At 50.8% G+C, this 16,960-nt stretch overlaps 1 protein-coding gene across 1 annotated transcript in view; it reads left to right on the top strand.

The window, feature by feature from the left end:
- Positions 1-11,321, top strand: part of LOC142913402 (uncharacterized) — a 42,912-nt gene extending 31,591 nt beyond the window's left edge. Inside the window, exons 3-4 of the mRNA XM_076060943.1 lie at positions 10,515-10,554; positions 11,239-11,321. Coding sequence (XP_075917058.1) covers positions 10,515-10,554; positions 11,239-11,321 — 123 coding nt within the window. The remainder of the gene's footprint in view (positions 1-10,514; positions 10,555-11,238) is intronic.
- The last annotated feature ends 5,639 nt before the right edge of the window (positions 11,322-16,960 follow it).

Raw genomic sequence — 16,960 nt, 5'->3', positions numbered from 1 at the left:
ATGGATTGTTTTAGATGTAGTAGATTGTTGGTGGACAGGAAACTGATAATTTGGTAGTTCAATAATTTTTCAAAAATTTTCATCAATGGGGACAAAATTGAGATAGGTCGGTAGTTATTGGGATCATCTTTAGGGCCCCCTTTGTAAAGTGGACGGACATAGGAATCTTTCCATTCTAGAGGAACTGATGCTTATTTGATGGACAGGTTGAAAATATGGGCTATAGGTTTGTATATTAGGTGACCAACATTTAGTTGAGCAAATACGGGAAAAACTATCTGCTCCGGTAGAGGAGGACCCTCGTGGGTTAGATCATGTCTCTGAGAGATGTTAACTACCTCGCCTGGTATACAGGAGGTCGTGGGTTAGATCATGTCTCTGAAAGATGTTAACTACCTCGGCACCCCTCGGCACCCCTCGGCACCGCCCCTGGACCCGCCCCTCGGCATCCCTCGGCACGGCCCCTGGACCCGCCCCTCGGCACCCCTCGGCACCGCCCCTGGACCCGCCCCTCGGCACCCCTCGGCACCGCCCCTGGACCCACCCCTCGGAACCCCTCGGCACCGCCCCTGGACCCACCCCTCGGCACCCCTCGGCACCGCCCCTGGACCTACCCCCCGGCACCCCTCGGCACCGCCCCTGGACCCACCCCTCGGCACCCCTCGGCACCGCCCCTGGACCCACCCTTCGGAACCCCTCGGCACCGCCCCTGGACCCACCCCTCGGAACCCCTCGGCACCGCCCCTGGACCCACCCCTTGGAACCCCTCGGCACCGCCCCTGGACCCACCCCTCGGCACCGCCCCTGGACCCACCCCTCGGCACCCCTCGGCACCGCCCCTGGACCCACCCCTCGGCACCCCTATGCACTGCTCCTGGACCCACCCCTTGGCACCCCTCGGCACCGCCCCTGGACCCACCTCTGGACCCGCCCTGGACCCGCCCCTCGGCACCCCTCGGCACCGCCCCTGGACCCACCCCTCGGCACCCCTCGGCACCGCCCCTGGACCCACCCCTCGGCACCCCTCGGCACCGCCCCTGGACCCACCCCTCGGCACCCCTCGGCACCGCCCCTGGACCTACCCCCCGGCACCCCTCGGCACCGCCCCTGGACCCACCCCTCGGCACCCCTCGGCACCGCCCCTGGACCCACCCTTCGGAACCCCTCGGCACCGCCCCTGGACCCACCCCTCGGAACCCCTCGGCACCGCCCCTGGACCCACCCCTTGGAACCCCTCGGCACCGCCCCTGGACCCACCCCTCGGCACCGCCCCTGGACCCACCCCTCGGCACCCCTCGGCACCGCCCCTGGACCCACCCCTCGGCACCCCTATGCACTGCTCCTGGACCCACCCCTTGGCACCCCTCGGCACCGCCCCTGGACCCACCCCTCGGCACCCCTCGGCACCGCCCCTGGACCCACCCCTTGGCACCCCTCGGCACCGCCCCTGGACCCACCCCTGGACCCACCCCTCAGCACCCCTCGGAACCGCCCCTGGACCCACCCCTCGGCACCACCCCTAGACCCACCCCTCGGCACCGCCCCTGGAGCCACCCCTCGGCACCCCTTGGCACCGCCCCTGGACCCATCCCTCGGCACCCCTCGGCAGCGCCTCTGGACCCACTCCACGACACCGCCCCTGGACCCACCCCTCGGCACCGTCCCTGGACCCGCCCCTCGGCACCCCTCGGCACCGCCCCTGGACCCGCCCCTCGGCACCCCTCGGCACCGCCCCTGGACCCGCCCCTCGGCACCGCTCGGCACCCCTCGGCACCGCCGCTGGACCCGCCCCTCGGCACCCCTCGGCACCGCCCCTGGACCCGCCCCTCGGCACCCTTCGGCACCGCCCCTGGACCCGCCCCTCGGCACCCCTCGGCACCGCCCCTGGACCTCCCCCTCGGCACCCCTCGACACCGCCGCTGGACCCGCCCCTCGGCACCCCTCGGAACCGCCCTTGGACCCGCCCCTCGGCACCCCTCGGCACCGCCCCTGGACCCGCCCCTCGGCACCCCTCGGCACCGGCCCTGGACCTGCCCCTCGGCACCCCTCGGCATCGCCCCTGGACCCGCCCCTCGGCACCCCTCGGCACCGGCCCTGGACCCGCCCCTCGGCACCCCTCGGCACCGCCCCTGGACCGGCCCCTCGGCACCCGTCGGCACCGCCCCTGGACCCGCCCCTCGGCACCGCTCGGCACCCCTCGGCACCGCCGCTGGACCCGCCCCTCGGCACCCCTCGGCACCGCCCCTGGACCCACCCCTCGGCACCGCCCCTGGACCCACCCCTCGGCACCCCTCGACACCGCCCCTGGACCCACCCCTCGGCACCCCTCGGCACCGCCCCTGGACCCACCCCTTGGCACTGCCCCTGGACCCACCCCTCGGCACCCCTCGGCACCGTCCCTGGACCCACTCCTCGGCACCCCTCGGCACCGCCCCTGGACCCACCCCTCGGCACCCCTCGGCACCGCCCCTGGACCCACCCCTCGGCACCCCTCGGCACCGCCCCTGGACCCACCCCTCGGCACCGCCCCTGGACCCACCCCTCGGCACCCCTCGGCACCGCCCCTGGACCCACCCCTCGGCACCCCTCGGCACCGCCCCTGGACCCACCCCTTGGCACCCCTCGGCACTGCCCCTGGACCCACCCCTCGGCACCCCTCGGCACCGTCCCTGGACCCACTCCTCGGCACCCCTCGGCACCGCCCCTGGACCCACCCCTCGGCACCCCTCGGCAGTGCCCCTGGACCCACCCCTCGGCACCCCTCGGCACCTATCGGCACCGCCCCTGGACCCAGCCCTTGGCACCCCTCGGCACCGCCCCTGGACCCACCCCTCGGCACCCCTCGGCACCGCCCCTGGACCCACCCCTCGGCACCCCTCGGCACCGCCCCTGGACCCACCCCTCGGCACCTCTCGGCACCGCCCCTGGATCCACCCCTCGGCACCCCTCGGCACCACCCCTGGACCCACCCCTCGGCACCCCTCGACACCGCCCCTGGACCCACCCCTCGGCACCCCTCGGCACCGCCCCTGGACCCACCCCTCGGCACCCCTCGGCACCGCCCCTGGACCCACCCCTCGGCACCCCTCGGCACCGCCCCTGGACCTACCCCCCGGCACCCCTCGGCACCGCCCCTGTGACAATTATATTTAATTACGTTTATTTAAAGTTGCGCATTTTTACGTGACGTCACATTTCTCAAACCCCCCTCCTCCCGCCACCTCGTCACACATCGTCACAAATGTCTGACCCCCCTCCCCCCCCCCCCCATAGGTGCGTGACGTCATTTATGGACGGCCCCTGAACTTGACTTTCCAACATCGGAGGAAGCCCCCCAAACTCAATTGGGTAGCGCTCTAATCCCGTCGTCTGAAACGTGCCGCTGTTTTGCCGCTTGCACGAAGCTGGCCCGTGGTGAACACCGTGGCTGGACTCACCCACAACAACATTTGGGCTACTCGCGCTGCTAGTGGGGCAACGAGAAAAAGCATGTTGGCGCCAACAAAGTTACAGGCCATTGGCATGTTTGTACATGATGTGTATTTATTTAAAAAAAAAATATTAATATATCGTCGTAGGAAGGAGATATCACTTGATTAAAAACATTGCTCACGTATGTCTGGTAAGTACGCTGACGATGTACGGTGGCAGTTCAGTACTATGTTCTTGTATATATGGCTTCTGGTTCATGTATATATGGCTTCTGGTTCATGTATATATGGCTTCTGGTTCATGTATATATGGCTTCTGGTTCATGTATATATGGCTTCTGGTTCATGTATATATGGCTTCTGGATCATGTATATATGGCTTCTGGTTCATGTATATATGGCTTCTGGTTCATGTATATATATGGCTTCTGGTTCATGTATATATATGGCTTCTGGTTCATGTATATATGGCTTCTGGTTCATGTATATATGGCTTCTGGTTCATGTATATATGGCTTCTGGTTCATGTATATATGGCTTCTGGTTCATGTCTATATGGCTTCTGGTTCATGTCTATATGGCTTCTGGTTCATGTCTATATGGCTTCTGGTTCATGTATATATGGCTTCTGGTTCATGTATATATGGCTTCTGGTTCATGTGTATATGGCTTCTGGTTCATGTTTATATGGCTTCTGGTTCATGTCTATATGGCTTCTGGTTCATGTCTATATGGCTTCTGGTTCATGTATATATGGCTTCTGGTTCATGTATATATGGCTTCTGGTTCATGTCTAGATGGCTTCTGGTTCATGTTTATATGGCTTCTGGTTCATGTATATATGGCTTCTGGATCACGTATATATGGCTTCTGGTTCATGTATTTATGGCTTCTGGTTCATGTATATAAGGCTTCTGGTTCATGTATATATGGCTTCTGGTTCATGTATATTTGGCTTCTGGTTCATGTATATATGGCTTCTGGTTCATGTATATATGGCTTCTGGTTCATGTATATATGGCTTCTGGATCATGCAGAAACGGCGCATAACGAATTTGGTGCCTTCGAGTACTCTAACACGGTAATATGTCACTGCCTTGTGTACTGTATGAAGCACGTGGTTTTTATCCCATGTGGTTTTTAGTAAATGGTTCGCAGAAGCGATTGGTGGCCCGTGGCTGCACGTGCGCGTGGGATGAGGCTGTTGGTGGTACAGTTTTGAGGGGTGTGACCCCCGTTCAAGAGATAACTATACCATCTCCTTCCTCGCCCCAAGCCACGGCTAAACAACGAGTCGAGCCAGAGTCACGATCCAGACTTGGTCCTGCCACGCACCTAGCAGGGCGAAGTTGCACCACAGGTGAGCCTCGGTGCTGTAATCAAACCCTAGCTGCCACTGCTATTCAGTGGCCTAAAATATGGCTCTAGATTTTGGTGCTATAATTTATTTACGTAGTTTATTGTTAAAAATTCGGTCACAGTCCCTATGATCACTGTTACATTGGATTTTTGGATTTTATTTTGGTGATTTCGAAAAGTTTTTTTTTGTTTTGGCCATGTTTTTGTTTATTGTAGTACGGAGTTAGACTGATGGCTTTAATCTTAGTTGTCTTGTGGTTGTTGTTGTTGTTATTTGACTTGCATCCCACTGGGATTTTTTGCGCACAGCGTTGGTGTACGGTGCTATTTCAGGAATATTTTGATATTTTTTCCCTGTATTTTCTGTTTGCACAGTCACATAATCACTTTAAGATGTTTTCTTGTTCATGTATTTTGTTTGTTGCGGTTGCACCCGATTCAAGAGCCGAATGGCTCACAGGGCTATACCTAATAAATGAACTAACTATTAAATGAACTCAGCCCAGACCACTGGCTGCATGCCCAGGGAATCGCCAATCGTCAAGAAAAATGATTTGGGGGCATTGTGTTATGCTGGTGTGTTGGTTTCAGTTACATTTCTTTGGACGATTTACCATAAAAAAAACCATCGTTGTGTAGACTTGCCACTCACTACCAGTCTGAACGGATTGCTCTGCTGTGTTGGTCAACTTTGGTGATTTTATCTCCTGCATAACATTTCAAATGAACGTGTGTAATAAGTATGTTAAGATAAGCATTTACTCCTATGCTTATTTCATTTACTTATTTAGCATGTTGACATTTCTTTACAAACAGATTTTTTTTTAAAATTAATCGACCTATTGCTTATTTGGGTTAATAGTATTTCATTAAAAAGCATACTATTTTTTTTTTGCTGTGAATCACATTTTAAATATATGTATACACAATGCTGGGTATGTTATTGTTAGAATGTTTAATAATTGCACCACACAGTGGAATGCAAACCTATAATTTGTCAATACATAAAAAAAAAATATTTGTTACAAGTTAAAACGGAATGCATTTAAGAAAAAAAACACGAATGTAGTTTGCTTGGTAATAATGAATATTAATATATTTTTTTATTTAAAGCTTTCGTAACTGCAGGGATTCATATTGTTGGTTCTTTCGGTAAAGTCACCACGTAGAAGGGAAACAATAAAAAAATATAAAACAACAAAATTCTCACGACGTTTCGACTGCAACCACAAGCAATCATCATCAAGCGTGAAAAACCACAGCGGGAAAATTTTCATTTTATTGTTTCCCTTCTACGTGACTTTACCCAAAGAACCAAGAACGTGAATATTAATCGTATATTAAGGACACTCTTAATAATGCAGGGCTAGTAGATTAGACATCGCCCTGCATGTCAAACACCCCGTTTGTTGGGCTATGGAGACACCGAGTTAATGGAAGTACATTAAGTAGGTTGGGAGACCTACTATCTATACAGATGTTTGAGTATCAACCCTCTGTGTATTGCAATGGTAGTCTCTGTGTAATGGTTTTGTTTCTCATAAGCAACGAAACTAAGTAAAAAAAAAATTGGACAAATGTCCCAAGGCATTTGATAAAACACTCCCTGAGTGCTTGGGGAAAAGTGATGATGGGAAGGAATTTGAATGCTGACCAGTGTGAAGGAAGAAGCCGACATAGTTGTGTTGTGACTTGCAAAATGTTGGTTGAACGTTGCATGGATTAGACAAAACAGTCTGCTCAACTCAATCTTCCACATTGATGCGGAAACAGAGACAACAACACCAAGTTGGTCCTAAGTAGTTCAAGAAAAAAAACATTCAAGAGCCTTCACTTCAGTTTCATTTCGTTGTAAAGTTTAGTATTAGGTATGAGAAGAGGTTTTCCACTTCTTTTCTGGCAACACAAGATGCAAAGTCTATCGTGGAGGGAGGGGGAAATGGAAAGCTTGCACGCAGTGTACGCTAAGTCGATCCACGTTACGTCCACCCACATTAAACTAATTTCAATGGTACAGTATATTTTTCAAGTAGTGGTACCCCAAACTTTCGCAGCTCTTATAAATTCCCTTTTCACACCATCAATAGGTAAACTCCCCCCCCCCCCCCGCGCCAAACGGCAAGTCCACCGGCACGTACACCACCTCTTTTCTAAAATCGGCCAATCAAATGCTAATTTTTATGCTAATTTCTTTGTCAGGACACCTTGTTTGCTCGCACACAGTTTAAAGGTCCGCGGTCTGAGCGTGGTTGTGTTTCGCTAAATTCTCCTGTTTGATTTGTACTAGGTGCCTCGGTGAATGTATATGCTCTGACTTTAACATAGCTATTTCTGTGACCAATTACAAGCTAATCACTCAGCTATTTCAATGCTAAATTCTATGCTAATTCCTTTGTCAAGGGGTGCCTCTGCGGATGTGTATGCTTTAACTTAGCTATTTCAATGAGCCATTTCAATGCTAAATTCTATGCTAATTCTTTTGTCAAGGCACTTTGTTTCTTCTCACACAGCTTAAAGGTCGTGATCTGAGCGTGGCTTTTTTCACTCCAGCGCTGTCCTCCAGACAGTCTCGTCCCTTCACCTGATGAAGGCCGCTTGTGTTGTGGCCGAAACGTCGTGATTTTTGTTATTTTATTTTTTACCTACGTGACTTTACCAATAGAACCAAAGAGTATCGATCCACGTTGTCCAGAGTGCACACATCAGGTGGGGCTTACATGGTCCACTGAATGCCAATTGTCCATGGAGTTCGCTTTAACTCTTATTAACTACACCGGGGTTTGGCTACTGTGAAAAAAAACATTTTAGAATCGCTTGGCCTGATTGGAATGGACTTAAAATCACTTAGAAAATATAATATACAGTATGCGAAGTTCCCAGCCTAAAACAATATCGTCATCTATTTGTCCGTAGACCTGAAACGTGGATTACGCACGTGGGCAGGCTCAGCATGCGCTTGTTCCGCCCTTGTTTCAATCTAGTGATGGATGAGGGTCTCCTCATGGCATTCAGGGTCGTGGGGGCTTATTTCACTTTACTTCAACGCTGTTCAGCGAATGTTGGTGAAGGCAGGGAGCATAGACGCAGGAGCATAGTGCAGCACAACACTTTTTATGCAGTTGCTAAAACGCAAACCCCCGCATGTGGGGAATATTGACGTGTAAATGCACATTCTTCCGTCTACGTGTGGAGAATATTTATAAAGATTTTGAAAAACCTGATGCTCTATCGATGATCTCCGCGGGTAGGTGTCTACCGAGTTTTGTAAGGACCCAGGTGAGGAATATTTGCGTTTGTAATCTAAAGGTCACGGACTACCACGCACCATAGGTCACCAATTATGATGCTGAAGACGTGAGTATGGTGAGCTTGACGTACTGAGCTTTTAACAATTTCTGGCAAATGTAAAACCTCAGTACGAATTTGTACGAATTTGCATGTTGACATTTCTTGACAAACAGATTTTTTTTGTTAATTAATCGACCTATTGCTTATTTTGATTAATAGTATTTCATTAAAAAAGGAAAACTTTTTGGGGAAATTTTTTGTCGGCTGCGAATCACAATTGAAGTAAATACATGCATACACAATGCCGGACGTGTTATTGTAAGAACGTTAAATAATTGTGTCGTGACATGGGGGCATGTCACACCGCATGGTGCCGGGCCCGTGGCGTGTAGTTTGAACAACGTTACCGTCCTCTTGCCCCGACGTTATCTGCTCGCCACACAGAGTCGTGAGCAGCGATGACACCGGTACGGAGGGATATAAAGGGGGGCACGTCCATAAATGACGTCACACGATTTGGCCGATTTTTGACCCCCCCCCCCTCCTCCTCGTCACACGGCGTCACAAAAAGTCAGACCCCCCTTTCAAATATGACGTCACAAAGCTCTGCCCCTCCCCCCCTAAACCATATTTCCATTTTGAAAATAAAACACGCGGCAAATCACTTTAAACTATTGTCATTGTAGTGCGTATTTAATTATTTTATGGTCTGCCTACCAACGAGACGACTTTACCGACAGAACCAAAGAGTGTGGATTCCTGTAGTCACGAACGCTTCAACTCGAGATTGTTTGCTTCAACATTCTCCCATAGAGAAGCAACTCACTCACTCAACCACCCACTCACTCACCCACCCACTCACTCACCTACCCACTCACCTCACCCACCCACTACTCACCCACTCACTCACCTCACACACCCACTTACCCCACCCACCCACTACTCACTCACTCACCCACCCACTCACTCACCCACTCACTCACCCACCCACTCACCTCACCCACTCACTTACCCCACCCACCCACTACTCACTCACCCACTCACCCACCCACTCATCCACCCACTCATCCACCCACCCACTCAACCACCCACTCACTCAACCACCCACTCACTCAACCACCCACCCACTCACCCATTCACTCACTCACCCACCCACTCACCCACCCACTCACTCAACCACCCACTCAACCACTCACTCACCCATCCACTAAACCACCCACTCACCCATCCACTCACTCAACCACTCACCCACTCACCCATCCACTCACCCACCCACTCAACCACCCACTCACTCAACGACCCACTCACCCATTCTCCCATGGAGAAGCAAAATGCTCCTTCGTGGAAGAAATAAAAGATGGCCTTAGTCAATTTAAATAATCAAATAGTGAATAATGAATCAAAAGTAGCTGTGACAATTCTATTTAATTACGTTTATTTAAAGTTGCGCATTTTTACGTGACGTCACATTTCTCAAACCCCCCTCCTCCCTCCACCTCGTCACACATCGTCACAAATGTCTGACCTCCCCCCCCCCCCCATAGGTGCGTGACGTCATTTATGGACGGCCCCTGAACTTGACTTTCCAACATCGGAGGAAGCCCCCCAAACTCAATTGGGTAGCGCTCTAATCCCGTCGTCTGAAACGTGCCGCTGTTTTGCCGCTTGCACGAAGCTGGCCCGTGGTGAACACCGTGGCTGGACTCACCCACAACAACATTTGGGCTACTCGCGCTGCTAGTGGGGCAACGAGAAAAAGCATGTTGGCGCCAACAAAGTTACAGGCCATTGGCATGTTTGTACATGATGTGTATTTATTTAAAAAAAAAATATTAATATATCGTCGTAGGAAGGAGATATCACTTGATTAAAAACATTGCTCACGTATGTCTGGTAAGTACGCTGACGATGTACGGTGGCAGTTCAGTACTATGTTCTTGTATATATGGCTTCTGGTTCATGTATATATGGCTTCTGGTTCATGTATATATGACACTTTTGTGAGGAGCAATGTGGATGAGGTTGGTCTAGTTAATTGTGTGAACGTAGCTCCTTGAATTTAAACGTGCCCCATTTGTTGCAAAGTGTAAATCTATACAATTAATTGTGCAACCGCCAAAGGTTTTTACAGTGGGGAAAATTACCGGTAAAAACGATGTTGCAGAGTTTCACCCTTACCAAACCCCAACTCCCTGGAATTTTGACAATGCAATAATCTATGTCGCATTTGCATTGTCTGCATTGAATTACATTTTGCCCAAGTACGCAAAATGTATCGGCGTAACATTTGCGCGCATTTCAATTCCCACTGGCGCAATTCTACGCGTGCATTTTACACGTTAGAACTGGTTACAGTAATAATAATAATAATTGCGTTACTTGCTCTCAGTATTGAAAATACAGCGACACGTTCGCCGGCGTTGTTGGCGCTTTCAGCACCAGCTCCACGCCGTGGTTCTCACGGTGAAGTCGCACGGTGGGTAGAAACACAATAATAGATCACGTGACGTTTCCATCGCAACACGAGCAAGCGTCTTGTTCTTACCTGCTGTGCGACGACGTTGCCGAAAGAACCAGACGGCATGGATTCCTGCAGTCACGAAAGCTTAAAATCAAGAGTCATTACACGCTCGTTATGGAGACGCGTGCAATGATACTATTTTGTTCAATGTTTACTTTTCTAAGGCCGCCTTTCAGAACAAATTAACTATATGGATGCCTCTAAATTAAGGGAATATATTTACGTGATCAATAACTTCCCCCCACCCCCCATAAAAAAACGGCGGCCCAAACGGATCCATAGAATGTGGCCAAATTCCCTTTCCAGTTTACTAGACGAACAAATCTTTAATTTTTCCCGGTAATGCCGACCGAGCTAAATGACCGCTTTTTCAGAAGTTGACCGGGCGATCACAAGCGACAGTCTCAGTTCTCATCCTCCTGCTTTACGGCGACTACATCCACCAGGAGGTCGCCACCTGGAGTCGAACCCTGACCTTCACGCTCCACCGTTATCTCCTCTTCACACTCCACCATCACTCCGGGCCACGTAGCGAAGTTGTTATTTTCTTCCGGTTCTTGTTTCATGAGAGATGGGCTCATGGCAGCGGCGCTGTGGCAATCGCTTTTTGTGTGTCAATGAGTGCCGTTCCGTCCACAGGACACCGACTGTTGGGGTACCTCGACACCAAATCGGGCCGCATCTACCGCTTGCCTGTAAATTCCCCGCTTATCTTTAACTAGAATTGTTTAAAAAGACCAGTGGATACCTTCTGCGAGCACAGGCAAAGGTTTGTTAGGTATTGTGTTTACATGATGGATGTATTTGCAATGTTATAATGTGCGCCAGGTGTAAAAGTAATGCATGTTGGGCAATTATTTTTAAAAGTGCATAATTCCGGTGGCTTATCGGAAGTCAGAGCGTTCCAGACGGCCGCAAGGGCCCGCCAGAAGCCGCTGATGTGAGGATGACCACCGGAGTTTGCGTGACGGTGGTTTTTTGCTCTTTGACGAGACCAGCGAGGTTACTGCGGCTAATTCGTGGCAAAGCGCTTTGCGTGTTAAATGAGTGCCGTTCCGTCCACGGGATACCGACTGTCGGGGTAACTCGACACCAAATCGGGTAGCAACTACAGCCCGCGAAACACGGAGGGGATGCCACGGAACCCCCACGCGGAGAGGCGCGCCGGCCGAGCGCTTGGTCCGGGGCCGTGCGAGCGTGGCGTGGCTGGAATCTGGGGTGACCGCTTTGTACCCACGGATAACGCTACGGGTCTTCTCGGTTGACGCTCGCATTCCAACATCTATTTAACTCTTTACGCGCAATCTCTGTAAACTTATTATATATGCAGGGCTTGGTTTCTTTAGAGCGTATATGCTGTCAGTTTCCTGCCAAGTCAACTGCATTTTCATAAGTTTAGAACGGCCAGGTATAATTGTATTGGTATTAGTTTTTTTACAGGATCTGATTGGTTGTTTGTATGCACGTGGTGGATTGTAGAGAAACCTTTCCTAAACCCACTTGCTCACCCTGTGCTTGGTTGACATCTAAATTTACACCAATAAAATATACATGCAGTAAAACCTTGGATTGCGAGCATAATTCGTTCCGGAAACGTGTTTGTAATCCATCAATAAAATATACATATACTCGTATATCAAAGCACTCGTATATCAGTTGTGATCACGTGACGCTCCGCAGACAAAGCGTGTACTGTACGTACTGCTCGTATTGCAAGACCTCGCTCGTTTATCAAATTATTTACTTAAAATTTTTGCTCGTCTTGCAGACCAAGTTACTCGCAATCCAAGGTTTTACTCTGCTGTATGCAAAGGGGAGATAAAGGAGACAGTTTCTCCAACGTCAATCAGTGAAATGAACACGTGTTGCAGAGACAGCAATTCATTTGGTGGCAGATCTGGAGCAACTCTAAAGCAGTGTCTGTTGTGTCAATCAGTGGCCCCTCGCAGATAGAAAAAAAAACGAAATCCAGGCCCTCCATCGTTTCTCCAGGAATTGATCAGAGATCCCTCCAATCACAACTCAAAGCTTTTCATCACATAATAAACAAGGATCTATTTATATTCTTGGTTCTTTCGGTAAAGTCACGTATAAGGGAAACTTCTACGAGACTTTACCAAAAGACCAAGAATATGAATCCCTTCAGTCACGAAAGCTTTAAATCAAAATTTAAAGGCTCTATTTGACAATGTAAATCAAGTAGACGCCTTGTAGGTGCAATGGCCGAAGGGCTTTGTGAACCGATGTTTTTTCAGCAGCAAACTTTGGACCAATTTAGATTTTCGGATTCTCAACTGCAGGACGTGGCCCGTAAAAAAGGTCGCTGGGCTAATCAATGTTATGGGGTCAGCGGCATTCTCGAGCGAACCCCGCGGATGATCGCGGTCAGTGCTCGCTGCATGTCCTCGTGAAATGTTCTCAGGCACAAATCGCCTTGCTGCTCAATCCATCAGCGAGGCGGCGGCAGTAACAGGAGCACTTCACCCCCTACACTAACAAAGGCGGAACAAAGAAGTGGCGAGTAAACTTTGTTTAAATCAAGCCGACGCTTTATTTCTATCTCACCATCGTCGTCATCATCATCAAACAGCAGCAGCGGCCAACGCAAAGATCGTGATCGCAATCATCGCGATCATTTATCAGTCGCCGTATTTCACGTGCGACTGCGGCCTCTTCTGTCAACCCGTCTGTACCGATTTGAGCAACGCGATTTTTTTTGTTGCTCCGAAGTTTTCTGATGATTAAAAAAATGTCCCTGGCACCCCCACCCCCACCTGACAGCGTGAACCACCACCACCACGACAAGACTGCACGGGAGCAACTCCTCAGTGCCCAGGGGCACCGTAGCACTGCGCCCTTTCACCCCGGCCGCTGTGGGCCACCCTCAGTCTGCGGGAGTGAGTAGAGACACTGGAGTGTTCTAGATTTAAAGCTTTCGTGACTGCAAGGACCCACACTCTTTGGTTCTATTGGGTAAAGTCACGTAGGTAACAAAAATAAAATAACAAAAATCACGACGTTTCGGCCACAACACAAGCAGTCTCGTCCCTTCACCTGATGAAGGCCGCTTGTGTTGTGGCCGAAACGTCGTGATTTTTGTTATTTTATTTTTTACCTACGTGACTTTACCCAATAGAACCAAAGAGTTTAGAGACAGAGTGGTTCGATGTTCAATTGCAAATGCGGCCGTCATTCCTGTACAAAGTGGTGGAATGTTGACCACAATCGAAAATGAATTGGACCTTTTAATCGTCTGATTATCTTTTTAATGTAAAACAATTACAATTTTGGCATGACATCATTCACGTGTCTACATTGCTATTGTAAATAAAAGGCTACTCATCTTGTTTCAGAACAATACAGACAAGATGCAAAAAAGTGTTACCAAAACGGAATGCCGAATTTATATTCGTCGCGTTGACAGCTAACAAAATCCATTTAAGATGTTAGAGAAGTAAATTAACGTGTACAGCGGAAGAAATCTGGGATGCGAATCCCATGCGTGAAGATGAATTTCTAAATGATCTACCGTGTTCTTTCGTTGCTGTCATTCTGTCAATCGCAGGAAGCGCCTGCTACGTAAAATGAACGCGTTCGGTGGTTACACAAAACTAGTTAAACCCCACGTAAACTATTACAAACAAACTACATTCACGTCCATCACGCCGACTTTTGGTCAATGATGACCTGGACACAGGCCCAGGCACGGTCCACAAAACTACGATTCAGTTTAGCGGCAAGAGAAGCACGTGCGGGACGCGGCCTGCTCGGCATTCTGGGTAGCTGCGTGAAAAAACGAAGTTGTGCATGTCGCGCGGCGGTCTCTCCGGCACTGCGAGCTCGGCTCGTGATGGTGTCACTGTAGAGAGTGGAGCGTGATGGTGTCGCCGTGGAGGAGAGTGGAGCGTGATGGTGTCGCTGTAGAGAGTGGAGCGTGAGGGTGTCACTGTAGAGAGTGGAGCGTGATGGTGTCACTGTAGAGAGTGGAGCGTGATGGTGTCACTGTAGAGAGTGGAGCGTGAGGGTGTCACTGTAGAGAGTGGAGCGTGATGGTGTCACTGTAGAGAGTGGAGCGTGATGGTGTCACTGTAGAGAGTGGAGCGTGATGGTGTCGCTGTAGAGAGTGGAGCGTGATGGTGTCGCTGTAGGGAGTGGAGCGTGATGGTGTCACTGTAGAGAGTGGAGAGTGATGGTGTCACTGTAGAGAGTGGAGCGTGATGGTGTCGCTGTAGAGAGTGGAGCGTGAGGGTGTCGCTGTAGAGAGTGGAGCGTGATGGTGTCACTGTAGAGAGTGGAGCGTGATGGTGTCGCTGTAGAGAGTGGAGCGTGATGGTGTCACTGTAGAGAGTGGAGCGTGAGGGTGTCACTGTAGAGAGTGGAGCGTGATGGTGTCGCCGTGGAGGAGAGTGGAGCGTGATGGTGTCGCTGTAGAGAGTGGAGCGTGATGGTGTCACTGTAGAGAGTGGAGCGTGATGGTGTCACTGTAGAGAGTGGAGCGTGAGGGTGTCACTGTAGAGAGTGGAGCGTGATGGTGTCACTGTAGAGAGTGGAGTGTGATGGTGTCACTGTAGAGAGTGGAGCGTGATGGTGTCGCTGTAGAGAGTGGAGCGTGATGGTGTCGCTGTAGGGAGTGGAGCGTGATGGTGTCACTGTAGAGAGTGGAGAGTGATGGTGTCACTGTAGAGAGTGGAGCGTGATGGTGTCGCTGTAGAGAGTGGAGCGTGAGGGTGTCGCTGTAGAGAGTGGAGCGTGATGGTGTCACTGTAGAGAGTGGAGCGTGATGGTGTCGCTGTAGAGAGTGGAGCGTGATGGTGTCACTGTAGAGAGTGGAGCGTGATGGTGTCGCTGTAGAGAGTGGAGCGTGATGGTGTCGCTGTAGAGAGTGGAGCGTGATGGTGTCGCTGTAGAGAGTGGAGCGTGGTGGTGTCGCTGTAGAGAGTGGAGCGTGAGGGTGTCACTGTAGAGAGTGGAGCGTGATGGTGTCACTGTAGAGAGTGGAGCGTGATGGTGTCGCCATGGAGGAGAGTGGAGCGTGATGGTGTCGCTGTAGAGAGTGGAGCGTGAGGGTGTCACTGTAGAGAGTGGAGCGTGATGGTGTCGCCGTGGAGGAGAGTGGAGCGCTCGTTGATCACTGCACCGCGACACGAAGGAGATGCACCGTGCACGTTTTTCTCCGTTAGCCTGAATAACAAAAGCCAAACGCATTGGTCCGTACCAACCGTGGCCTTGAAATGCAAAATGTTATAAAGAACAGCTTTAAATTGGCATAGGAACTAGTTGCCTGTTGGTAAATATTAAGGTAACAGACAAACCCTTCAAAACGTACTAACACAAACTAATTTGTATTCAAATGTGAAATGTTGCAGGCACGTGGAATCCACGCACATTGCCTGGTCCGGAAGATGGTGTGTGTGTGTGTTGCGCTGGGGATGGTGTGTGTGTGTAGCTGGGGATAGTGAATGTGTGTAGATCTGGGGATGGTGTGTGTGTGTAGCTGGGGTTAGTGAATGTGTGTAGATCTGGGGATGGTGTGTGTGTGTGTGTAGCTGGGGATAGTGAATGTGTGTAGATCTGGGGATGGTGTGTGTGTGTAGCAGGGGATAGTGAATGTGTGTAGATCTGGGGATTGTGTGTGTGTGTAGCTGGGGTTAGTGAATGTGTGTAGATCTGGGGATGGTGTGTGTGTGTGTGTAGCTGGGGATAGTGAATGTGTGTAGATCTGGGGATGGTGTGTGTGTGTGTGTAGCTGGGGATAGTGAATGTGTGTAGATCTGGGGATGGTGTTTGTGTGTGTGTAGCTGGGGCTAGTGAATGTGTGTAGATCTGGGGATGGTGTGTGTGTGTGTAGCTGGGGTTAGTGAATGTGTGTAGATCTGGGGATGGTGTGTGTGTGTAGCTGGGATTAGTGAATGTGTGTAGATCTGGGGATGGTGTGTGTGTAGCTGGGGTTAGTGAATGTGTGTAGATCTGGGGATGGTGTGTGTGTGTAGCAGGGGTTAGTGAATGTGTGTAGATCTGGGGATGGTGTGTGTGTGTGTGTAGCTGGGGTTAGTGAATGTGTGTAGATCTGGGGATGGTGTGTGTGTGTGTGTAGCTGGGGCTAGTGAATGTGTGTAGATCTGTGGGTGGTGTGTGTGTGTGTGTAGCTGGGGTTAGTGAATGTGTGTAGATCTGGGGATGGTGTGTGTGTGTGTGTGTAGCTGGGGATAGTGAATGTGTGTAGATCTGGGGATGGTGTGTGTGTGTGTGTGTAGCTGGGGTTAGTGAATGTGTGTAGATCTGGGGATGGTGTGTGTGTGTGTGTGTAGCAGGAGTTAGTGAATGTGTGTAGATCTGGGGATGGTGTGTGTGTGTGTGTAGC

The sequence above is a fragment of the Petromyzon marinus genome, unplaced genomic scaffold, assembly GCF_048934315.1.
Source record: "Petromyzon marinus isolate PM22_M1 ecotype Great Lakes invasive population unplaced genomic scaffold, UKy_Petmar_22M1.pri1.0 PM_G_Scaffold_25, whole genome shotgun sequence".
NCBI lineage: Eukaryota > Metazoa > Chordata > Hyperoartia > Petromyzontiformes > Petromyzontidae > Petromyzon > Petromyzon marinus.
This window is presented reverse-complemented; position numbering and strand designations above follow the sequence as displayed.